The 26,800-nt window shown below is 37.2% G+C and overlaps 1 protein-coding gene across 1 annotated transcript in view; it reads left to right on the top strand.

Annotated features, from left to right (window-relative positions):
- GRM1 (glutamate metabotropic receptor 1) overlaps positions 1-26,800 on the top strand; it is a 304,715-nt gene that overhangs the window by 194,626 nt on the left and 83,289 nt on the right. The window contains exon 3 of the mRNA XM_081093945.1: positions 17,950-18,185. Within this exon, the coding sequence (XP_080950071.1) occupies positions 17,950-18,185 (236 nt within the window). The remainder of the gene's footprint in view (positions 1-17,949; positions 18,186-26,800) is intronic.

Raw genomic sequence — 26,800 nt, 5'->3', positions numbered from 1 at the left:
GACCCTTTACTTTCTTTTGTAAAAAACTTCTCCCTTCAATGGAAAGGAGGAGTAATTAGAAATAACCATAAATTTTGTTCCTGCATTATTTGCTGTCCTTATCTCTTGGCATAGTGCTTATCCATGGTGACCTTGTTTGATTACTTCATATATCAATCCCATTCCTACCTTAGGTTGTTTATGGATTAAATTATATAATACTGATAAAACATTAGAATTGTGCTTAGCAAATAGGTACATACTTATTATTCTATGCCCTCCTGTTTTAGAATTTGAGAGCAGGGCTGTATCTATTTTCTTCAACAGTTCATAGAGCACACAATACCTGAAAAATGTGATTTTACATTTTTTAAATATATGTTGAATTAAATCTCTATTTAGAGAGTTCTAGCCTATAGAGAATTACTTTTTGTATTTAGTTGAAATTTATCTACCATCTAAACATCTGGTCCTATGGACATTCAAACTAAGTTATAGTCTCTTATATAGTTATATCTATAAATATCTTTATCTATCTTTGCCATAAAAATTAATCAACTTGAATTCATTATTAAGTCTCTTGTAAATATATTGAATTTAAATTATTTTAAATGTTAAAAATTCTATTAATTCTAATCATTTAAAAAGTCATTGCTATCTAAATATATGATAACCAAACACTTAAAATTGCCTCCAAATTTCCAAAAGTTGTCTCGTCTAAGAAAACTCAATAGACTAAAGGTACAAAATGAAAAAGAGCTAAACAAGATGCACTTTTTTATTTACCAAGTGGTATTTTGCTTTAAAAGAGTTTTACTTTTAAATAACATGTTACTACAACATGGCATCTCTACTTGCTTACTTTTTAGAAACTTAATTAATTGACAAAATTTTAGGACTTTTTTTTATAAACTAAATCAAAGAACTGCATTAATACAGTAATTCAAGTTCTTCAATGAATTACTGGAATCTTTGCAAGAATATATTTTCAGATTTTTCCAGTGTGTCAGCGGAGAAATACACTTTCAGTTAAGTTTTCAATGTATTGACTCAAAGGACTTCATGTTTAGTTATAGGGAAGGAACAGAAGCATTGAAAAGCTTAGCTGTTAACAAGTTTTTGCTGGAAGGGATTTGAAAATAGGCTTTAAAAAACCTGACTCAACTGACATTGATGGCCTCTGCTGGTTATAAAAAAATACATAATAATAAAAAGTTCTGATAGAATGTGCTGCTCTTGAAAAGACGCCTTAAACCTGACAGCCTCTTGTATAGATTTTTGAGAATTTATAAAGAACCTCAAAGGAAAATATTGTTAAATGGCAGGCATATTATCCCTTTGGGGGAAAATATAATGTAAGTGAAGTATTTTAGTGATGTATGAACACTAAGTGAGATGATGAGATAATCAATTATTTTTTATGTTTAATTAGTGTAGACAGGCAATCCAATAATATAACTCAGAAGAAACAAGAATACAGCTTCAGAGGTTTGAGGGAAATATTTGCTCACATAATCTAGATTATTGATTTAATTTTGGCTGTTGGTGAAGAAAGAGTATCTTTTTAATGGAAAAGGTAGTTTTATTATTATTACTATTATTATTATTATTATTATTATTATTATTATTTTGTAAAAATAAGGGATGTATGAAATCAATTTAGGGCAATCCCTTGACTTATTCTACAGTTTAAAATTATTTACCACCTTTAATAGGGTCTTAAAGTGCACACACAAAATCATATTAATTAAACTAGCTCAACCCAGAAATCAAACTATTTATGGCTATTTGTATAGGCTTTAATATTCTGACACTAGCCATCTTCTATATGGCCACCAGAGCTATCTCTAAAATGGATTTTATTATGCTACTCTTTTTTCTTCAAAATATTCAATTTCCCATTGTATCCAGCATAAGGTGTGAGTTTCCTAGCCTATTGTGCCATCCCCTTGATAACGGTGACCTAGCCTATGTTTACAATATAGTTTTGGCCTCTCAGCTTTACAACCTCTCCTAGAACCTCATCCTCCAGGCTATGTTCCCCTTATGTATTTTACTTATTCATACTACGTCCTCCTGACTTGCATGCCCCCCAACTTGTCTAACTTGATAACTCTTACCCCAAGACCCACCTCAACAGTAACCTCCTCTCACTTGCTTTCCATGGTAGGCAGAATAATATAAACAACAAACAAATAATAAAGATGTCCATGACCTAATCTCTACAACCTGGGAGTATGTTGTCTTCCATGACCAAAGGGACTTTGCAACTGTGGTTAAATTGAGGATAGGGAAGATTATCCTGTACTATCTGGGTGGGCTAATTAAGAGTCCTTATAAGGGAAAGAGGATGGCAAGGGAGTTAGAGGAGGAGGTAAATGAGAAAAAAAGAGGTCACAGTGATGAGATTTCTGGCTCTGAAAACAGAAAAGGTTCCACAAGCCAAGGAACGCAGACAGCCTGTAGAATTTGGAAAAGGAGAGATATAGATTTTTTTGTTGTTATCTCCAGAAGGAATACATCCCTGTCAACACCTTGGTTTTATCCCAGTGAGACTCATTTTGGAGTTCTTACCTATATAACTATATTATAAAGTATACAATATGCAAATAATTTAATTTATATAATAAATTATCTATACTAATAAAAGCCTAGGTGGTCCCCACACCCTCGTGGGTGACATTGGCACAAGATGGCCACCACAAAGATGGCTGCCACAAGATGGCCACCACAAGATGACCATGTGCACAGCAGAGGCGGGGTCTGGCAGCCTGTCCACACGGTGAGGCCTGGGGGTCCTGCAGCTCCGTGTGGTGCAGAGGAGGCCAGTCCTGGCGTCTCTGCTGCCTTGTGTGGAGGAGGCAGGTCCTGGCAGAGGAGGCAGGTTGTGGCAGGGGAAGGCAGTTGGGGGTGATTGTGCTGGCAGGGGAGGACAGTTGTGGGCGATCGGGACAGCAGGGGAACAGTTAGGTGGCTAGGGGGAGATCAGACTGGCAGGCAGAAGCGGTTAGGGGCAATCAGGCAGGCAGGCAGGTGAGCGGTTAGGAGCCAGCAGTCCTGGATTGTAAGAGTGATGTACGACTGCCACTTTAGGCCTAATCCCTGTGGGGTCAGGTCTAAACCGGCAGTTGGAAATCCCCCAGGGGTTCCCAGATTGGAGAGGGTACAGACTGGGCTGAGGGACACCCCCCCTCCCGTGCATGAATTTTGTGCACTGGGCCTCTAGTATAAATAGATAATAAATTTGTGTTGTCTTACCCACCAACTTTGTGGTCATTTGTTAGAGCAGACGTTAAAAATGCACCAATACATAAAAATGTGGAATGAACTTGGAATTAGGCAATGGACAGAGGTTGGAAGAATTTTTAAGAAGCATGTTAGAAAAAGCCTATATTTCCTTGAGTAGGCTGTTGGAAATATGGGTGTTAGTGACTCTGCCAGTGAAGATTTAGAGGAATGTGAGGGGGAGCCTGGTAGAGAAAACATATGTTGCCTGTATTAGGGAATACCTAAGTCATCATCAACAGACAGTCGGTAGAAATAGGAATGTTTAAGACACTGCTGATGAAGGTTCAGATGGAAACGAAGAACATGTTATTAGAAAGTGAAGGAGAGAGGATTCTTGTTATATACTGGCAGGTAACTTTGCTGAATTGTTTCCTGCAGTTATATGGAAAGCAAAACTTGTAAATTATAAACTTAGATATATAGCTGAGGGGATGCCCAAGGCAAGTGTTAAAGGTGCATCCTAGTTCTTTTGGCTGCTTATAGTAAAATGCAAGAGGAAGGAGATAAATTGAGGAAAGAACTGTTGGACAAAAAAATGAGGGAGTTGAGAAGTCCTCAACCTACTTAGATTGTAAGTATGCTAAACTTAGGATTTTAGCTGTCAGGAAAGTGTGCTCTGAAAGAAAGCCAAGATTGTGGCTGGGCAACCTTTAGCTAGAGCATCAGAAGGGTCAAAGATCAGAGTACTTAGTCATTCACTAGGCTCTTTGAGGAGATTCAACATTCTACCCATGGATTCCCTCAGCTATCTCTGGAGAAGACAAAATAGAGACAGGATTATCTAGGAAATATCTTTGGAGAAACCTTGTGTCTAGTGGGACAAATTTCCTTGACATACACAAGAGACCTGCAGGGTTTTTGAGCATGTCCTTACCAACATGCAACATCGACAGCCTTGTCTACAAGGGACAAAGAGACTATGAAGTAAAAGAAAACTGTCGGACTCACAACATATACAGGTAGGAAAAGGCTCATCAACTTTTCAGCTGCAAACATATGCTCTACTTCACACAAAAGGAAGGATATCTCTATGGGCAGAGAGACTTAGACCAAAGGCAGAGCCTGGGCCGTGGAGGATTATTCCCAGGCCTTCAAATCCATGTTGCTCATCCAGATATATTTCAAAATTTCTTGGGATTAATGACTCTATTTCCCACCCAATTTTATATATTTTTTGAATGGGAATGTTTATAACTGGTACTCCATGCCTCTCCCACTGCTGTGCTTTGGGAGCAGATAACTTGTTCCTAACTTCATGGATTTAGAGATGGAGAGAAATTCTGCCTCAGGATGGATCAGGTCTCATCTCACTCGTACCTGATTTAGATGATTTAAATGATAAAATGTGAGCATTTTGAGCTAATGAGATTTTGGACTTTTGATGTTGTAATGGGTTGACACCTTTTAGAGATGTTGAGATGGAGTGAATGCATTTTGCATGTGGGACAGATGTGAATTTTTATGTATCAGAAGGCACACTGTGATAGACAGAATGATGTCCCTCCCCAAAGATGTCCACATCTACATTTTATGAACCTGTAAATATATTGTTACATGACAAAGGGAATTAATGTTTCAGATAGAATTAGAATTGCTAATCAGCTGAACTTAAGATAGGCTTTTTGTCTTGCATTATTCCTTCTCCGATATTAAATTTATGTTACCTGGTTTCTTTTTGTTTACATTTATCTGGTGTACTCTTTTTTAAAAAAGTATTTTTTCTGTATTAATTATATTTTTTCAATTACATATCTGGTGTACTGTTATACATCTTTTAATTTTCAACTTTTCTGAAAAAAATTTATTGTAGGTGAGTCTGATTGATCTAGCATAGTGTCAAGCTTTCTTTGGAATCTAATTCATTACATAATTTTGATTATAATTCATGAGTTAAGCCAATATTCCTTTTACTGAAATAACAGATATATTTAGTCAAATTTCTGCCATAATGTTGCTTTATTTATTTTATACTTTTAAAAGCCTTTCACTAGGTATTTATTTGCTCTGCTTCATTAGTGTGCATGTGCATTTGTGGATGTGTGTGTATAGTTCTGATATTTAGAAAAGCTTTCATTATTATTCTAGGGAATTGATTTTATGTTTTACTTTAAAAAATACTTATTTTTCAAGTATAATATTAACACATGAAAATACACAAAATGTCACAGCAAAGGTCAGTGAATTTTCACAAAGTGGAAACACCTATTAATCATTGCCGAGGTAAGCAGATTGAATACCAGCAGCACCCACGAAGGCTCCTATGACCTCTCCCAGTTGCTACCACACTTTATTCTTTTTTTTTTAAATCCTCACCCAATGATATTTTTCCATTGATTTCTTAGGGAGAGTGGAACAGAGAGGGAAAGACAGAGAGAAATATTGATGTGAGAGAAACACATAGCTGGCCTACCTTCTGCACGAGCCCTGACCGGGGCCTGGGCTGCTAAAGAGCTTGCAACTGAGGTACATGACCTTGACCAGAATCGAACCTGTTAAGCAAAAAAGAGAAATTCATACAAAGAAGGTAGATTTTTTCCTAGTTTATAGTGTATTTTGATGCTATATTATTTGGTACATAAATTTAGAATTACTCTATCTTCTAAGTATACTGACTCTCCTTATTCCTGATAATGACTTATAAGTGAATGCAAATTGCTATCTTACATTAATATAGCATCCTATACTTTGCTTTGATTAGTATTTATTTACGCTCCTTTATTATTGTTAACATTTAATAATCATATTTTAAGTAGATCTATTATAAACAAGATATAACTATTTCTGAGTTTTATTTGTTGTTTTTATCCAATTGAAAATCTGTCTTTTTTACCTGATGAATTTAGTTGTAATTGCTGATATATTGGGAATTAATGCCATCATCTAAATTTATGCTTGCTATTTCACTCTATCTTTTCAATGTTTTTCCTCCATACTAATTTCCTGCCTTCTATGGATAGTTTAGGAGTTGATCTCTCAAAGAGTATTTAATTTTGTTCTTGCCATTTTTCCAAGAATAGGATCCTTGACCCCTTTGCTTTCAACCATTGTATATCACTTTGTTTTTTGAATTTCTGATAGCATAGAGATAGGTTTTTAAATCTAGTTTTAGAATAATTACCTTTTAAAAGTGAAGTTTAATTCATTTGTGGATTTAATATTAGTTTAATACTCTGGCGTGTGTGTGTGTGCGCGCGCGTGTGTGCGTGCGCGCATTATTATGAGCTTCAATTTTTTGATGAGGATTGAGAGTTCCCTAGATTTTAACAGTAAATTTAAATATTGGCTTTCAGTGGCATTTCTTTTGCATTCTACGGGTTTGTAATAATCTGAGGTCAGCTTTTGAAAATAATTTCTGTGCTTATGGCTCTTGTACCATTTGGATATATAAATTCACACATTATACAAGTGACTGTGACTTTTTCTGATGTTTTTCAATCCTAATTCCTGGGCTGACTTCAAGTTTCCTCAGTCTGGTAGGCCACTCTTTAAGCCCCACCCCAATGGATGCTGCAGCCCATCGAGTCTCCTAGCGAGGACCCTGACTTTGCAGTTCCTGAAGCATCTGTCATATCACAGATGGATATCAGAACCCATTTCCAGTTCTCTAGGGCCTCCTTTATGGAGGCCAAACCCTGTGGACTGCTGTTCCATTACTTCATGCTTATTGTTTGGATTCGATTCCTCTTACCGTTTTCTAGCTCCTGGGAATTCCTTTTTGTTATTTGGCTATATTTTATTCTGTATTTCTAGGTAATTGTAGTAAGAGTGATATCTGTATCAACTTAGTTGACCTCATTTAGAACATTTTATCAAATTTTTAAAAATAATTCCTTTAATGTAAAAAATCAGGAGTAGTTTGAACCATTAGGATGATATAAATTAGAGAGTAGAGTAATTTGCATTGGATTGTTAAGAGAGTTCATTTATGAAGTTACTAAATTATTGGCTTCACTTTTGAAAAACCACAAATTGTTGTGCTTTGACCTTTTGTTCATGTAAGAAAAATAAATTAGTTTAATAAAAAAAGATCCTGACAGCTTGGCTTGCATCTCAGAATATAAGACAGCAGCATAGAAAAATTAGCTCTCCATATGTGTACTGATAACTTTCCCACGACTGTGGACATCATATGCTCATTTCTCAGTCCTTCTTTGTCTCTTCCTCCTTCTGTTCTTACCTTTCTTCCTTTCTTACACAAATAGTTACTGAGAACACAGTTATATTATCTGTAGCACTGATGAATTATTCTTTTGCCTATAGGCTCTCATCTGGGAGTTCCACTTTAATCATCCAGTGACCCTGTAATGCAAGAAATTCCCAGAGTAAAAACAATTTCTGAGAATAACTCAATATCTTCATGACTCATTCATTCTTTACTTTCATTTTACAAACCTCTCACTGATTACTATTCATGATACCTATTTCTCTGCCTCCACGTATACTTTATGCCCTTTCCCAAGTGGCATTAAATCAAATGGGTATCTACTGTCCTCCATCAAGGAGTGCACATAGGCCTCACTTCCAGTCCATGGTCTCTAAGTGGAGCCCTCCTTTTAACCCCAGGACTGCTTCAGAACCGGAGGACACTAAGAGATAAATGGTAGGGAAACTTCAGTGTTGAGGTGGAGCCTGTTGGATAAGCTCACTTTTAACTCTAGTGAAGTAAAAAGCTAAAGCTTCTAATTCTATTCAAACCTTGAAGAACTTAAGCTCTAACTGGGTCAGTTGTGACCTAGTCTTTGTGGAATTCTATAGCCAATAGGTTACTATAACACAAGATGATTTAGGAGCCATATCGAGTTCCCTCAGAACATGATTTTAAGATTTTTCTGAGTGGCACTTGGGATATCTCTGTGACTTGAACAGTGAGGTATTTCTGGACTCATCATTACAGAGAAAATTGGGCATATTGCATGAGGTGCAAGTAAGAGCTGTGACTTGCCCTAAGCTCTGATGGTCTTACTGGTTTCTTCAGGGTCACTCATTAGTTTAGGTAATTACAATGAGACCACCTTCTCATTAAAAAATATTCTTTTTCCCTAACAAGAATTTTAAAAACTGAAAATACTTAAAATTTTAAGATATATTAGAGAATAATAGTAAAATATATATGGTAGACAGCTGAAAAATGGAAAAATATCTATCCAAGTATTTTTATTCTGATAAATGTAAAGAAAGATTTTGAGCCTATATTTCTGTCACAAGTGGGAAATGTTCAGTTGCAACTGCTTCTTCCTACCTCAGGACCTTTGCATGAGCTGCCTAAAGTCCTCTTCCCTTTGATGTTCACATGGTTCAGGTCTTGTACACAGCTCAGGTCTCAGCTTAAGTGTCATCTTTTCAGAGATGCTTCCCTGCCCACCCAGTGCTTCCCCTGGCCACGTGATGTAAAATATACTTCTCTTTATCCTTAACACTTGATTCTTTTAAAAACCCTCTACCTAATCTACATCACCATGGGGTAATTTATTATTATTATTATTATTATTATTATTATTTGCTCCTTTAATATCTCTTTTCCTCCCTCACTCTACATATGAATGCATATGCCTGGTAATATTTGCTAGATACCAGACATTGTGCATCTTACCTTGTTGAGTACTCATATTTTGTATTTCTAAAAATATTCTTGAGCTAGTTTTTGGAGGAGATGAAGTTTCTTAAAAATAATTTGGTCCTTTTGCATCTTACGTTTGGCTTTGCTAGACAAGATCAGAGTCACAGGGCTGATTTTTAGTCTAGGGCTGATTTTTCCTGACCATTGAGATAAGACCCTTCTAAGGACTTTAGCCAATTCCTTGTGAAACAGGAGCTTTTCCATTCTGCCTACTGGAAATAGCTACTATTCTTAGCTCTCTGTGTTCTCCAGGCATGATTCCCTCAAATCCTTTTGGTTGGTTGTTTCCCCAGCCTTAGGTAATTTTATCACAAGCGTGGGCTCTGTAATATTCAACTGAATACTTTAGGGAGAAGCACTGTAGACTGTTCACTCTTTGCAGCCCTCCTCACTCCAGTATTTTGCCTTGTGAACTCTGGCCAATCTTGATTTCTGCTGGCTCCAGCTCCATCCACTTGACTCAGTGAATCCACTGGACTGTGCCTGAGTCATTTCTTCCCACTCCTTCTCCCCATGCTGTGTGCCATGATTTGGAAACATCTAGGCAGTAAGCGCAAAAAATTGTAGGGCTCGCTTAACAGAGATCACTGTCCTTCATTGCCTGATGGAAAGTGTCTCGGGAGACATTGTTTTATGTATTTTGTCCAGTGTTTTAGTTGTTTCATACTGAAGAATATATATGGTACTTGTTACTCTGTCTTGGCTGGAAGGGGAAATCCAACTTATGAATTTAAATGAGAGGAGAGACATTTCTTATCTTATTCATTAATGCCTTCTCAGGACCTGAAAGTTGTTGGCCCTAAGTAGGATATCAGTGAATATTTTTTAAATGAAAGAATGCAAAAGATTAGAATCTATTAATATCGCATTGTGATTTAATTTTGAATCATTAAGGAACAAATCCAGATTTGTTCTTTAGTGACTAAAAATGTACTCTAAATGAATTACATGTAATGTAAAATTAAAAGTACCATACATATATATGGTATTTTTATATTAATTTTTATATTATTAGAATAATTTGCTAAGTCCCAGATACAACTCAACTCATTACTTTATCAAGAAGAACAATTCAATCCTAAAGTATATATAAGTGCACATGTCCGATTCTAATGCAGAGCTTCAATTATTGTTCCAAAATTCAAATAACTGCAGGAAAAACTACAAATCTGTTTTTTAATTAATAGTATTTGTTAGGCTATCAGTGCTACTGTCAGGTTGTTGGGGGTGTTTTGTAGTTTTTTATGCTTCTTATGTAATTATATACTCTTGAGGGAAAAAAGTAAAATGATCCACATGTATAAACCATGTAAAAATTGCTTTCAGAAAGGATAGCCATTTATTTAAAAAATTAGCTCTTAATTTCTATTATAGGTACTTGGAACCAAACAAAATTTATTTAAATCACCTTCATCTCATCTAACATGTCAGAAGTTCACAACTACTCTCGAATTTCAGAGAAAACTTCCCAGCACATTCTAGCTAGTGCTATGCTGCTAAATGTTTAACAACTGACTCTCTTACAAAATGAAACAGAACAATAAAGCCTTGATCTTTAGTGTTTGCTCATTGTTATAGGTTGAATTGCGCCCTCTAAAAAGATACCTTGAATTCCTAATCCCCAGCACCTCAGAATGTGGCCTTATTTGGAAATGGACTTGTTACAAGTGTAGTTAGTTAAAATGAAGTCAGACTGGAGTAAGCAGGCCTTTAATCCAACAGGATTGATATCCTAACCAGTGGAGAAGAGACATGGGCACAGACACACACAGGGGAACCCAATGTGACAACAGGGGCAGGGATTGGACTGGTGCAGCTGCATGCTACAGAGGGCCATGGATTGGTGGCTACCAGCAGAAACTCAGAAAAGCAAGGGATTCTCCCTGAAGTCTCAGAGACAGCATGGCCCTGCTGGCCCTGCAGACTTTTAGCTTCCAGAACTATAAGAGAATATACGTCTGTTGTTTTAAGCCACCTAGATTGTGGTGCTTTGTTATGGAATCTGATGTACCCATAAAGTAAATACTCTCATTATGGCCAGTTTCAGTGTATCAACATGATGTGACAATGCATAGCCAGGAAAAAATACTAACAGTTTTGCCAGCTGATATGAGCCACCTCCTGCATACACTGATTATAGTATTCTACATAAATTTTTTGAACAGAAATTAGTTGACAGAGTTTTTATCCATTAATTAATTCATCTAACAAATATATAATGAACAACTAACATGAGCCAAAAACTGTTATAAGTTCTGGTGTTATAGAAGTGAACAAAAACAATAAGAATCTCATCTCTCAGTTTATGTGGAACTTTCATTTTACTGAAAGACAGAAAACATATTTTTTAATATGTTTATTGATTTTTGAGAGAGAGAGAGGGAGAGAGAGAGAGAAAGAGAGAAAGGGAGAAGGATAGATAGACACATCGATGAGAGAGGAACATCATCTATTGGCTGCCTCCCACATGCCCCTTACTGGGGATTGAGCCTGCAATCTGGGCATGTGCCCTGACCGGGAATCAAATCAGCGACCTCTTGGTTCCTGGGTCAGCACTCAACCGCTGAGTCACACTGGCCAGGCCAGAAAATATATTTATACGGATTATCAAATAGTGATAGGTTTTAAGGAGAAAAAAGGAGTAGAGGGATAGAGAGAAGGGACACAATTTTAAATTTAAAAAGCACCTACTGAGAATGTGATATTTCAGAAGACATGAAGGAAGTGAAAGAATGAGCCATGTAAAATACCCAAGTGAAGAGAATTCCAGGCATAGAGAAGAGCCAGTGCAAAGAGCCTAAGGCCAGGGCACCTGTCCCTGACTCACGAGGAATAGCAAGGTGTGGCTAGAGCAGAGCAAAGAGTAGAAGAGCAGAGATGAGAGAGTGCAGGGCCTTTTTAAAGCCCACTGAAGGGCTTTGGGTGAAGTGGAAAGGCATTAGTGGGTTTCAAGCAGAGGAATGCAAGGATCTGATTTATGCTTTAATCAGAATCTTCTGGCTCCTTATTGCATTCTTTTTCTAATGGGTCTCTTGCTTCCCTTCAGTTGGTCCTTAACAATTATCTGGTATAATGCAGCCTCTCACTTGGATGGCATAGGGACCTGGAAAATAAAGGTTCAAAGGCAGTAAAACAGTCATGGTTTTAAAACGACGTGTAAAGAATGATAATTTAGATTTGTAAAATTTTACACTAAGGAATGAAGCTGCCACAACCTTCCAACAAAATAAAAGTCTCTACTTGGTAGTCCTGGCTCCATTTATCAAAAGCATTACGATGGGGTTTCTGAGGGGTTCCTTTTTTGAACTGTTGTAATAGCATTGTCTTTACCTTACCAATTCCTAAAACACAAAGGTAGAGACCTTCTAGAACAGTGCTTCTCAAACTCTCTTCTTTTTTTAAAATTTCTCAATTTAGTGTGAAATTGTATTTTGGTAAAATACGGTAAAGATAAAGTACTAAATAATCAAATATAGCATAAGATCATGCAGAATACAAGCCCTAAGTTGTAGTACTAGATTGAACATAAATCTCATTTCAGTAAATATAATAGAAATAAAACAAAGGACACAAGAATTACAAAAATTATACCCATTTTTGAAAGTGTGTGCATAGATGATAGGCAGAGAAAATTCATCTTATATAATAAATTTTAGATGTTCCATAATTGTAAATAAGCTAAAAAGTTACAAATGAAGTAGGTGTTCCCCATATTAAATGCCTGTACACTTTGCACAAACATCATGGGTATCAATGTTTACATATCCTAAATAAATATGAATTTATTATATTATCTAATCTTGGTTGGATTAACAATATTTTCATAGAGTTATGCATATGTAAACTACTTTGTTATTTTATTTTCATAACATTCCTCATAAATAACCACCTTCACAGAAGTCTGTGGATAAAAATGAAAGCAGAGATTTCTTAAAATTTCAGCAAGTATGGGGCATTCATTTTAAATTTTGAGCCCAAGAAAAGTAAGTGATGCTACATTTTCAAAAGTCATCTCCAATATTTTATCAGTAGCCAGTTCCAATAATTTATGGCACGGGTTTTAGCTCAATTTAAATTATCTTTTTTTATTGTTGACAGTATTACAGATGCCCCTCATCCTCCCCCTTTGCCCCCAGGGTGCATTGATTTCTTATATGAGAATTTTTAAATTGAATAATACATTTAATAACATTCCATCTGCTATGGACTGAATTGTGTCTTGCATCCCAATTCATATGTTGAAATCCCAATCTCCAGTGTGGCTATTTAGAGATAAGACCTTTGAATAAGGTAATTAAGGCTAAATGAAGTCATAAGGTGGGACCCTAATCCAATAGGATTAATGTCCTTATAAGAAAAAAAAGCAACAGAGAGTTTGTTCCCTCTCTCACACACTGTGTGGGGGTGGGGTGGGGGTGGAGTACGCACCAGGAAAGCCATGTAAGGACATAGTCTGCAAGCCAGCAAGAGGGCACTCACCGAAAGCAATCAGTTGGGAGCCTGATCTTGGACATTTTCTAGAGCTGTGAGAAAATAAATTTCTGTCATTAAAGCCACCAGTCGACAGCATTTTGTTATGGCAGCCCAAGGAGTCTAAGGCAGTCAAATTCATAGTGTTTGCTGCCAACACTTTGCAGATGATAATACCAAGATGTGATAACAATCTATAAAAAAAACTTTTTTTCAGATTTTCTAGCTTTTAATTGTGCCCTTTGATATCAGCTTCTAATTGTAAAAGGCGGAATTCTTGCTTTTCATGGAAATATAAAGATCATTAAATATTTCACTCTTCTATCTCTCTCTTTACCTATGTAACTGCAACTCATCCTTTAAGTCTCATCTTCGATGTCACTTCTCTCTCCTCGGAGAGAATCTCCCTTGACATGAGACCTTGCCCCCTTTCTGTGCTCCTGTAACCTGTCTTTCTTTCCTTTGCAACTCTCTGTGGCTACTGTGTATTCAGTGGCCAGACTTCCCACCTCTGTAATAGTCTTGACGATAGGGGCTTTGCCTGTACATTTTAGCAATGTATTTTCAGTAAGCAAAATGCCTAATTCATGCAAGATTCTTAGTAAATAAACATTGAGCGAATAAAGCCAGTCTGAGTTATTATTGAAAACGCTGCCATTCTCTCAAAACTTTCCACAATTGACATTACCTGACTTAAATTATATTAAGCTACATTTCTTCAACCTTTGTAAATATGATTAGCGTTGTAATTTACAGAATGTGTGCTTCATTACATAAGATTTTGAAAATATTCTTTTTATTATGATTTTCTTTTCCCCCCAGTTATATCGTAATCCTAGAATACTTTCAAAGTATTATAGTTTCATTATCAGGTAAACACAATTACTTAATCTCATAACAAATAAAATTGCTCTACTCCCTCAATTGTAATTCTTTTAATTGAATGTAAATGTGTTTTTATAAAATGTTTCTGAACAATTTTTAAATGAATACTGTTGTACTTCTGTTTCTTACTATTGATGTGCTTATTAAATTACTTTAACTGATATGATACAAAAGTAGCACTCATGCAGCTCCTGTCAAGTTATAATTGGTAGCATTAGAAATAATGATTTCCTGTTGTTAATATCAGAATTTATAAGTAGGAGAAGTATTATTATTCATGTTTGGATGGTGATATTTTGCAGAGACTAGAACAATGATTTCATGGGAAAAGAAGAACAGCCTTGTGAAAGAGTTGGTCCATATACTGTAAATGTTGAGGAGGGCATAGGAAATAAAGATTCTTGTAATTTTGTGAAGAATACTTAGGAGATGCAGCTTTCTGGTAACTGTTCACCCCGTTCATCCATATCATGCAATTTTATTTCCAGACCTCAGAAAGGAAAAGGAACTAATAATTGGGAAACAGATGGAACAGCAGAAGCTGTGAGAGGCTATGAATGGGCCTCCTAGAGAGTTCGGCACTGCTCGCGGCTGGTCAGCACCCAGCACAGCAGGATTCACTCCACTCACAGGGCCAGCAGGTGCCTGCAGGTCATCTCTGGTCAAGCACAGTTTATTCCACTGTCACCATCACCAGTAAAAGAAAACTCCTACCCCACGTATCAGGCAAGCTGCTGGCTCTCTCTTTACAAGTGTGCTTCACAGGGAGTTCACAAACCAATATCCTCGTTTAAAAAATCCCAGTAAAACTAAACAGAGAGAATCCTTCAAAAATTTCTGTACATACATCTGACAAATGGTAGGTAGACAAAATAATTTAAATTTTTAAAACCCAGGAGTTGTTTTATGGACATTTCTCAGCAAATTTTTATCTTTATTTCAAAAGATATGCACCATATAGTATATGTGTTGACAAAATATATATATATTTTAAAAAGATATTTACCAACTAATCCTAGTTGAATATTTTCTCTATTACATCTGGTTCTACTTGATTGTATGTCCTCTCAGATTTAACACCAACTCTAATTTTGGAAAAGGGATCATCTACAGTGAGGAGGAAGGATTTTGACCAATTGCAAGGGAACTTGGGGGTCCCACCCCACTAAACCATATGACCTTTATTATAATGATCTATATTTGTAAATGAAGGTTTACTCCTGTGATGTGCTTTTTTCTGTGGATGGGCAAAAAAACAAAGTCACATCCTGCTTCTAGTGCTCACATGTGATATATGCTTTTATAAACTGAGAATAGATTTTTTAAAAAGAAATGCATGTAAACATTTTAAAAGTCTCATTTTGTACACTTTAAAAATTGTGGATTTCTTGTTCAGACTATGAACACACACGTCTCATATAATATTAAACCTTGGGGAGAAACACATTTCAAGCCCAAACTTTGTGTCAAAAAGTAATTCTTTCTTCAAGTTATGTCACCTTGATTTTAAATTTATACTCATAGGCAGAATTCTTGAAAGCCTAACTGGTTTTATTTTTACCCTTCTTTTCAGCATGACATGAACTGTAACTGAGGTCTTCAAATTGCTGTAGATGTAGTTATGATATAAATGTGAATAAATCTGAATAATTAAAGTACTTCGAAGTTTTCTAAGCACACTGAGTATGTAGAAAGATAAATGAGTTCGTCTTTATTTCTTTTGATCAATTTGACGGGCCATGATATTTAGTGATGGTGAGTAGAGAGAACTTGCCAGAAAAATATTCAAGTCATTTACCACAAGGGAACAGAGAGAGTGGCCTTGTTAAAATAGGTTCTCAACACCTAGAGGACTTCCTGCAGCCTTTAGGCTAAGATTCCTAGGTTAGGATTTATGCCTGCACCCACATCTCCTGCACTGTTCTCTCTAGGTTCTGGCTTTACTGACTCTAAATCCCTCGACTGAGCCATGCTCATTCCTCTGTATTAGATAATCTACCAGGAACCTCTATGCCAACCTTCCCCCAACCCCCCCTTCACTGGACTAATCCTTTGAATCTCAGGTCAGACATCACTTTCTTAGGAAATTCATTTCTAATTACTCTGCTCCCACCCACACTCACATACATACATACCTACATACATACATACATACATACACACCAGACTAAGTTAAGTCCCCAGGCCCCTTCTCCCTATCGTACTGGTCACTTCTCCTTCCCCTACATAGCATTTGTAATTCTTGTTTAGTGTGTGTTTTCCCCGCAAGTCTGTAACAGTAGGAGCAAAAGACAGCATGTCTCATTCTCAATTGAATTCTGAACCTAGCAGAGCACCTGGCACATAGTGGGTATTATGTGTTTTCTGAAGAAAGAAAAGATGGAAGGAGGAAGGAAGGAAGGAAGGAAGGAAGGAAGGAAGGAAGGAAGGAAGGAAGGAAGGAAGGGTGGATATATTTCCCCTTTCTTAGAGCATTTATTTTCAAAAACATGTCATTGTAAATTCTTTCTCTGTCACTTTGAGATATAAAATTTCTCTCGGCTTTTTTAAAGTTTCATAACAGAGAAATTTCCTTTTCAGTGACCTGGGAGCCATCCCTATAAAACGTAATCACCAAAAATGATAGCAAACATCTATTCCCTAGTTTCTGTGGGAAGGTGGGAACCTAACTTAGATAAGTGGCAATTACCAAATACAGATGGCTAATCACATTGACCAAGCTCCCCTCACAATCCCCCAGCACATTCTCACTAGCTCATCCCAGCACTTAAAAGCCCTCTCACATTTTGTTCTAGCAGATTGAGTTCAGAGTTTTGGCCTATTGGAATCGTCTTGAATAAAGTCTTCTTTGCTTATTTCACTATGTTCAGTGCAATTTTTCTTTGACACCCTCTTGGAAAAGGATCACAACCCCTCACATGAGGGCTGGCCTGGCTTCTATATACTCTTGAATTAAATTGGAGTTACATTATTCATGGCAGATGTGAACATTCTAGAAGGTGAACAAATAAAAATTCAAACCCATTGAATAAAATATCAGTGAATTCACATTTAATGAGCGGAGAAATAATTTATTTTGAGGACAGAGATTGTTTTCTTTTATTGCTATTATTTTGAAATAGCACCAGGAGGGGAAAAGCATTGATCATTTCTAAGCAATGCAAATTTAAACAATGTCTAGGAAAAAAATCTGCGGTTGTCATGTTTCTGAGCTAAATCAATATTCTACCTCATGTAATGCAGCTAGTATAATGGTCTGGATGGCAACCTTGAAACCTTGCTGAGTCTTGTTTCCTGGTGGTCTGGCTAGGAACTGGTGGGCTTTGTGATTAGTGGTAAAGAACACTAGGCTTAGAGTCAGGCTGCCTGGATAGTAGCCCGGTTTCACCTAGGTCCCAGAACATCTCCCGACTCAGTAAAAGTGAGTGGCATAGCATCTGATGACTAGTATATGCTCAATAAATATTAGTTCTTATAATTGTTACTATCAGCATCTTCATCATCACTTTCACTATTTTGAAAATTAAGCAAGATTATTATGACTTCATAATTTTGTGCTCTCTGCCAAACAAATGTCATTGATGGGTAGTGATGCTGGCTTAAACTAGACCCTAGCCTTGCTGAATTGTTTCATTCATGCACAACTCTGAGCTCTATTTGTGAGATGTTTATCTTTCTCTTTCCCCACCCCAACCCCTGATTTCTTTTAGTGATGGATGGGCAGACAGAGATGAAGTCATTGAAGGTTATGAGGTGGAAGCCAACGGGGGAATCACGATAAAGCTGCAGTCTCCAGAGGTCAGGTCGTTTGATGATTATTTCCTGAAACTAAGGCTGGACACTAATACGAGGAATCCTTGGTTCCCTGAGTTCTGGCAACACCGGTTCCAGTGCCGCCTACCAGGACACCTTCTGGAAAATCCCAACTTTAAGAGAATCTGCACAGGTAACTCATGTTCACAAAGTCACAACTTAGAGGTGTGGTCGTCTCTTATGACCCCATTACAGCTTGTTGAATGAGAGTTATAATGTGCTAAGGCTGGAGATGCAAAGACTAAATTGACATATTAATTTATAAAATAGCTGGAGTGGGGAGAGAGTCTGTGTGTGTTGCCCCAGAGATCATGTTTCTATATTCTGGAAAGAACTGCTTTGGTCTCTGGTGGGACAAATGATAAGAAGATGTAACATCAGTAAAGGAAAAGCAAACTGAGAATTCAGGTATTCCAGAGGGAAGAAGTTTTATAGCTTAGGATAGGAGGTGCTAGCCACAGCATTGGTTTGATCCTTTTCTTTCTTCTTTATGAATTGCTTCAATATACAAGTCAGGAGAAGATGAAATAACGTCACCCCGGGCCACACCACCAGCATGGGTATATGTGGCAAGAAACTCTGCACCCTCATTTGTAAACTGGAATGACGATACAAATTGGAGCTTCTTGTGCCTTGGTCCCTGGCACATTGTTCCAGGTCTTTCAGGGGCTAGGTACACTCCACACAATGTCCTCTTCATCCCTGACCTCCCCCCAAAACTATAATTTATATGTCTTAACATGCTAACTTTTATGAGTATTATGGTTACTGCACAGAGACATTGTTATTGTTGTCCCTTGTCCATGCTCAAAGATAGATTATCCTTGATCTACCTTGGGGTCATTCAAAGCCAGTTGCCTATACTAGGTTGATAACATACCATGATGTACAGCCATGGCCAAATTTATATTGTAGCATAGTTGTATAACATGTATTTCCTTTCACTAGGCTGAGGAGATATTATTCAGAGAATTCTAGAACCCATCTATACATACAACCCTCATGCATAACAATGTATACGAGAGAGAGAGAGAGAGAGAAAGAGAGAGAGAGAGAGAGAGAGAGAGAGAGAGAGAGAGAGAGAGAGAGAGAAAGGAAAGGAAGGGAAGGGAAGGGAAGGGAAGGGAAGGGAAGGGAAGGGAAGGGAAGGGAAGGGAAGGGAGGGGAGGGGAGTCTATGATGCCAGACCTAGAAATGTGTTTTGGCTTGCTTTCTGGGCAAGTCAAAACACATTATACACATGATATAGAGATAAATCACAACCAAAGACAGTGAGATTTTATAAGAAAAGAAGACGGCTAATTACATGAAATATTTCTAGTGTTAATAATATTCACACTTTGACATTAGAAATTATTTAAAACACCCATCTATTTAACTTCTGTGATATATGTCTGACTTGCCAAGGTTCAGCAGGGTTCACTGAGAAACTGTCTGCTGTGCATGTATTTTCAGTCAATCACGATTATTAGAGCTTCCTCAGTGTGGCTTTTTGGGAGGCTGAGAGCCAGGAGTGGGGAAGAGAGGTGCCGAACAGCTAACCCATTTCCACACATGAATCTCAACTGACTTCTCCTTTCTCTCAACTAATAGGCCAACAGAAATTAAAAACTCTAATGAACCAATAAACTACCTAGTGCCTTCACCTTATTTGCAAAATAAAGACATTGAGGGTGGATTTGGCAACAGTTTCCTTAGGTGCATGTCATTAATTTCAGCGATGGAATTCAAATGCATACCTCCTCAATACCACAATGCTTGACTTAGTATTTAGTAATATATAATTTTGATTGTTCTCTAAATTTTCCCTAATGAATTTTGTTTTCAATCTTAAACTGTGAGATCTTTAAAGATCGATAGCACTTGCAAACCTCATAGAATCTTGTACAACATTTATTGAAATCTCAGTCATTTCTTAGTAGCCAACTAATGAGTTAATTTATATTCTCTCAGTGTTGGAATGCAATGAGTCACTTTAAAGAAAATAAAAGTTAAGGACTCTTATTTTTAAAATAAAATATTTTTCATTCATTCACCATAATTTATTGAGTACCTAATATGTGCAAGGCTTTATTCTAGGAGAAGGAAATGCAGAAAACAAACAAAGCAAAAAAAAGTGAAATCAATAATCTTACATTTAAGGCTGGGAAATAAATAGTAAACAAAAATAAATTTAAAAATATACATTCTTCAATCGATCCAAAGGGCATTGGAGAAGTAAAGAATGAGGACTGGGAGGTTGGATAGAGAGACTGCAGTAGAGAATGACCATAAACGTCTCCGTGAGAAGGTGACATTTGATTGCAGATGTGGAGACAGTGAGGGAGTGAGCCATGTGAACACCGGGGAAGGGCATCTCAAGCAAGGGAAGTAGAGAGTAAAAAGAAGCACCGCATGCCTGGCTTAGCGGAACAGGAAGGAGCCCAGGCAGGTTGGAGCCAGTGAGTAGGTAGAGGAGTAGGAGGTAAATCAGAGAGGCACAGAAGGGTACAGATCCTGCAGGACTTAACTGGATTTTGTGAGGATTTTCCGAGGATTTGTTCTTAGTGAGGTGGAAATCATTGGAAGTTTAAGCACAGCAGAGACATGGTTGCCAGCTTTTTCTGAAGAAAAAATATCACCCTCTCTGTAGTTTTTAAACTTTAACAGAGGGGTAAAGGCAGAAGGAAGCAGCACTAAATAAGGCAGGTAAGAATGGGGCCGTGGTATTGGCAAGCGTGATGGAGAGAGGTGGCTGGATTCTGAGTACATTTTGAAAAAAAGCTGAGGGGATTTGCTGACAGAATTGTCAAGAATGACTCTGGTCTACCTGGCCAGTGTGGCTTAGTGGTTGAGTGTTGGCCCAGGAATCAGGAGATCATGGTCCAATTCCTGGTCAGGGCATATGCTTGGGTTGTGGGCTCAATCCCAGTGTGGGGTGTTCAGGAGGCAGCGGATCAATGATTATCTCTCGTCATTGATGTTTCTGTCTCTTCCTCCCTCTTCCTTCCTCTCTGAAATATATATATGACTCTAGTCTGCAACAGCCAAGATGGTGTCACCATTTGCTGAGATGGGGAAGACTCCAAGAAAAGCAGGTGGGGGAAGAATCAGGAGCTAGATTTTGGACAACTCTAATATGCCTATTAATGATGCCACTTTGCCATTGTGGCTTATTAGAAAAATTCAGAATAGTACTTACTAAACACTAGAGGCCTAGTGCACGGATTCATGCACCAGTGAGGTCCCTTGGCATGCCCTTTGGGGATTAGGCTGAAACCAGCAGTCCAATGCCACCTGTCCCTCCTGCCTGCTGCTCCCACTAATCATGGCCCTACTGTGCCTGCAGCAGGCTCGCTCCCAGTCAGTCCAGATCAGGAGAGGCTTGCACCGACTCAGCGGCACTCGCCAGCCGTGATCCCTGCTTCTGGGCCCGTTGGTCAGCTGAGCCACCAGGGGGCAGCTCCTGCACTGAGCATCTGCCCCCTGGTGGTCAGTGCATGTCATAGCAACTGGTCAACCAGTTGCTTAGGCTTATATATATAGAGATGCTTGTATGTCTTTATGTGAAGATTTCCAAGAAAATATATTGTGACCTGAACTCTCAAAGAAAAGTGAGAACTCTGAGGCCATGTACAATACTCCTGCATGTCATTGCACATGCAAGTGTCAAGGTTGAAGTCTAATGTCATGCAAAGTTTTGGTTAACGTTCACAGCAGCAATTAACAATCTGAAAATGTATTAATTACTTTTATATATTATGTTTGGCTTTCAAAGCGATTTTTAAGATCTTCTTATGTGATTATAATCCTTAATAAGCATGTTTATGTTTGCATTTCATCCTGGAGTCAAATTCAGCAACTATTTCTCTTTATTCTTAATTCTAAGGAAGGCAAAAGGCTTATTTAACTTTTTCTATTTGGAACTAATTCATCAAACTTATTGATATTTTCTGCTGCAGAAATTATAGAATTTTATCTTTAGCAGTGTTTGTCTATTCTATATTTATGTGTATACTTTCATGTTCTTCAGTGTTAATCTCAGTAGTTCTATAAAATTAGCTTCCATGTTATTGAAGAACAATATAAACTTTCACTTTATGTATCATTCTTACCTAGTTGAGATCCTTGAGCATCAAATATACTTCATAGTATTCAAATGAATATTGCAGACACATTTATGAAAATTAGTGTGAGGAAGTGGAAATAGCCTTTCCATACTGTTATTGATAGCTACTGTTTCTCACTCATGTGTATCTCTTCTAATTGGGTCATTTTGGGTGTGTTAGAAAGTTTTGACATTGCAGTATCATAGAAACCTTTATTGATCTTAATCTCAGATGTCACTATTTAAATAAAGAATCATGTGTAGTAGGTTGTCAGTTTGAATATTAAGGGTCCTGAACCCAGGCTGAATAATTTGGGAATCACTGTGGTTAATTAAATAGTACTTCATACAAATACTATATATCACTGCTTAATTAGTTGAGAATATCAAGGGATTGGAGATGTGTTAGAAAAGCACTAATTGAAACATTGAAGACTAACTTCTAAAAACATGAATCATTATGAAGACAGTAGAAAGAGCAGTTATAAAGCAAATCAAAGTCATTCTCTTTCAGTAAACATCTTAGTTGCTTACAGCATTTGGGTCATGTTTGCAAGGACATAGTGCTTTATCATCATGCCTGATGAGAATTGATAGAGGGCTCCATGGGGACTTTGAGAGTATTGCATTTGAAACACACCACTGGGTCCCGCACTGGCTCAGTTAGGTATCTGCTGCATGACTTAGTGGACCTCTGCGACTCAATTTCTACCAACTGTAACATGATAATTTCTACTTCACACAGATGTTGTGAGAATTGAATGAAATAATACAAGCAGAATATAAAGTGTTATTATTAGTTTCACATCTCACCAGAAAGTAAATAAGATATGACATGGTGATATAATTAAAATTCATAATTTTTGAAGTTATAAATTTAAAATAACTACAGTCCAGGATGTGAAAATTAGAAAAAAAACAAGCACATGACACTTCACCAGTTACCCTTACATAATGCCAATTAGATATTTTCTTTTATATTTTTCCATGTAGCTTTTATAATTCTTTTCTGATTATCAAAGCAATGCATATGCTTTACCATATGCAAATTGGAAATATGGAAAAGCATAATAAAGAGAAAGATCATTTAGAAGTTGCCCTTATGCAACTACTGATAATCACTATTAATTTAAAACATATATTTCTACTAAATACACTGTTAAATTTTGGTGTACTTTTACCTTTCTCTATTTAATTTTAAGTGATGTAGCAATATTATTTTATATACTACTTTTTAAAATGAACACTGCCTTTTCTTTTAAATTTATCAATTTATCTTTGTCATTACATTTTTTAAAATTCTTAATGGCTGCATAACATTCTGCAAACAGATAAACTATAATTTATTTAGCCACTGCATTCTTCCTACACATTTAGGCTGTTTAGAATTCTTCACAAATTAAAGAAAGAAAAAGCTGCTGTGATATAATAACAGTTCTTCTTCCTAAACCTTTTTCTTACATTTCAGATCATTTTCTTGAGATGTATTTTCAGAAGCTGAATTACTCAATGAAAAGATATAAACATTTCTAAGGCTTTCAAAAATAAGGAGTTCCAAACGGCAACTCCTACTAGCACTGCATGAAATTCTATGCACTTTTATCATTTTGTTTTGCATAGCTATAATCATAGTGTGCATATAATTCTGTATCTTATTTTCACTTAGAATTATACTTTACTTTTTGTAATGTTGATGCATAGTCTTTATAAAAACCATTTTAATAGTTCCGCAATATTCTACTCAATGAAAACACTATAATTACTTAGCCATTCTTATGTTTTTGGACATTTAGTTTGCTTCCAATTTCCTTCTTATATAAAAAAAAATCAACAGTGAATATGGTACAAAAAGTTTTCATGTTTGTTTTTACTGTTTTTAAATTCTCCCCTCATGTCATCCACAAACTTGACAGTTCTGGGATCTCTTAAAAACATGTATTACCATTATCTTGCAATATGGCGATATTAAGATTTGCTGTATCAAGCAGTATATCACCTGTATGAGTTTACCAGGTTCACGATGTCCTCACCAACCTTTTATACAACCTAGTGAATTTACAGCCATAATTTTACTTTCTCTCCTTATTCTTTGTATCAATTGGGATCAGATGGACACAATGCTTTTTAAAGCTAATATACTGTTGTATTTCATTATTGCCCAAGACATAATGAAAGAATTTGGATAGCATCTGTTATGCTGACCAACAGCTCAGGACTTATAAAATAATGATAGGTTGTCTGATGTGACAAAATTTCAATACTTCCAAGCTTGAGTACTCTTTTTGTTTTCTTGTTTAAAGTATTACATATAGTATTAATATGTCTCCTCCCTGCCCCATTGACCTCCCCATCCACCCCTATCCCCTAACACATGCCCTTACCCCCTTGTGTCTGTGTCTATTGGTTATGCTTATATGCATGCATACAAGTCCTTTGGTTGATCTCTTACACCCCCCTTCCCAATGAAGTTTGACAGTCTTTTTGATGTTTCTCTGTCTCTGTATCTATTTTTGTTCATCAGTTTATGTTGTTCATTATATTCCAAAAATGAGTGAGATTATGTGATATTTATGTTTCTCTGATTAGCATAATGCTCTCCAGGTTCATCCATGCTGTTGTGAATGATAAGAGTTATTTCTTTTTTACCACAGCATAGTATTCCATTGTGTAGATGTACTACAGTTTTTTAATCCACTCATCTGCTGATGGGCATTTAGGCTGTTTCCAAATCTTAGCTATTGTAAATTGTGGTGCTGTGAACATAGGGGTACATATGTCCTTTTTAATTGGTGTTTCTGGTTTCTTGGGATATATTCCTAGGAGTGGGATTACTGGGTCAAATGGGAGTTCCATTTCTAATTTTTTGAGGAAACTCTATACTGTTTTCCACAGTGGCTGTACCAGTCTGCATTCCCAACATCAGTGCATGAGGGTTCCTTTTTCTTCACATACTTGCCAGCACTTGTCATTTGTTGATTTGTTGATGATAGCCTTTCTGACAGGTGTGAGATGGTATCTCATTGTCATTTTGATTTGCATCTTCAAGCATGAGTACTCTTGCTCCATTAGCTTGGAGGCCACCATTTACAAATTTTAGATTGGTACTAATTTTTATAATATACTAGAGGCCTGGTACACAAAAATTTGTACACTTGGGGCGGGGGGTGTCCCTCAGCCCGGCCTGTGCCCTCTCACAGTCTGGGACCACTCGGGGGATGACCACCTGCTGGCTTAGGCCTGCTCCCCGGGGGATCAGGCCTAAGCTGGCAGTCAGACCTCCCTCTGGCAGCCCGAGAGCGCTTGGAGGATGTCCACTTGCCAGCAGGGAGCAGGCCTAAGCTGCAGTCGGACATCCTTAGTGCTGCTGAGGAGGCGGGAGAGGCTCCCACCACCACCGCTGTGCTGGCAGCCGTCAGCCTGGCTTGTGGCTGAACAGAGCTCCACCCTGTGGGAGTGCACTGACCACCAGGGGGCAGCTCCTGCATTGAGCGTCTGCCCCCCGGGGTCAGTGTGTTTCATAGTGACCAGTCATTCTCAGCTGTTCTGCTGTTAGGGTCAATTTGCATATTACCCTTTTATTATATAGGATTTGCTTCATGATTAGATCTCAAGCTTCATGGACTTTCCATTTTGAATTACCTTACTATGTAAGATTTGATAAGATTGGTGTATTATCATTTGATCCGGATTAAGATACTCTAAACTGAGATAGATTCATATTTATTTCTGCCCACTAAGTCCTAGGGCAGTGATGGCGAACCTATGACATGCGTGTCAGAGGTGACACGCGAACTCATTTTTTTGGTTGATTTTTCTTTGTTAAATGGCATTTAAATATATAAAATAAATTTCAAAAATATGTCTTTGTCTTACTACAGTTTCAAATATCAAAAAATTTCCATATGTGACACGGCACCAGAGTTAAGTTAGGGTTTTTTAAAATGCTGACACACTGAGCTCAAAAGGTTCGCCATCACTGTCCTAGGGTAATAACTTCTCTTTTCCTTGTAAGTTTGGCCCAAATGCCAATATGCATTCCTAGAGAATATTATTTGCCTACAACATGGAAATTAGTACTATTAATTAGAGATTGTGGGAGACTTCACAATTCCCCACCCATCCCTATGTCTATGCTCTTTGAAATATGACTTTACAGATCCTCGCATTAAGAGGTAGAGTTTTATTCCCTATGTCTTGAATCTGGATTGACCTTATAATTTACTAGTTTCAAGTCTAGGCTTCAAGAGGTTTGACTTATTTCCATTCATTTTCCTGGAATCCTCTCCCAACTATATGTACAAGCCTGAGTTAGTTTTCTAATATATGAGTGATAACATGGAGCATGAAAAGGATGACCTCTCAGTTGAGGTCATCCTGGATAAGCCAGTCCCCAGTCAGTCCACTAGCTGACTGTTGACACATGAGCAAGCCTAGTTGAGATGAGTCATATCCAATCCAGAATAGCAGAACATCCCAGTTGACAGCTTGATTTATAAACTAAATAAAAGAGTTGTTATTTTAAGCCACTAAGCCTTGGGGTGGTTTGTTACGCAGCATTATGTAGCAATTGATAATTGATAAAGGGTCTTCATAGACTTATAATCCATAACGGTCATGAGGAACAATATAGCTGGTTTAAGTAAATATTTTAATTAATTTAA

Source organism: Myotis nattereri (assembly GCF_964212035.1).
Source record: "Myotis nattereri genome assembly, chromosome: 6".
NCBI classification, from domain to species: Eukaryota; Metazoa; Chordata; class Mammalia; order Chiroptera; family Vespertilionidae; genus Myotis; species Myotis nattereri.
This window is presented reverse-complemented; position numbering and strand designations above follow the sequence as displayed.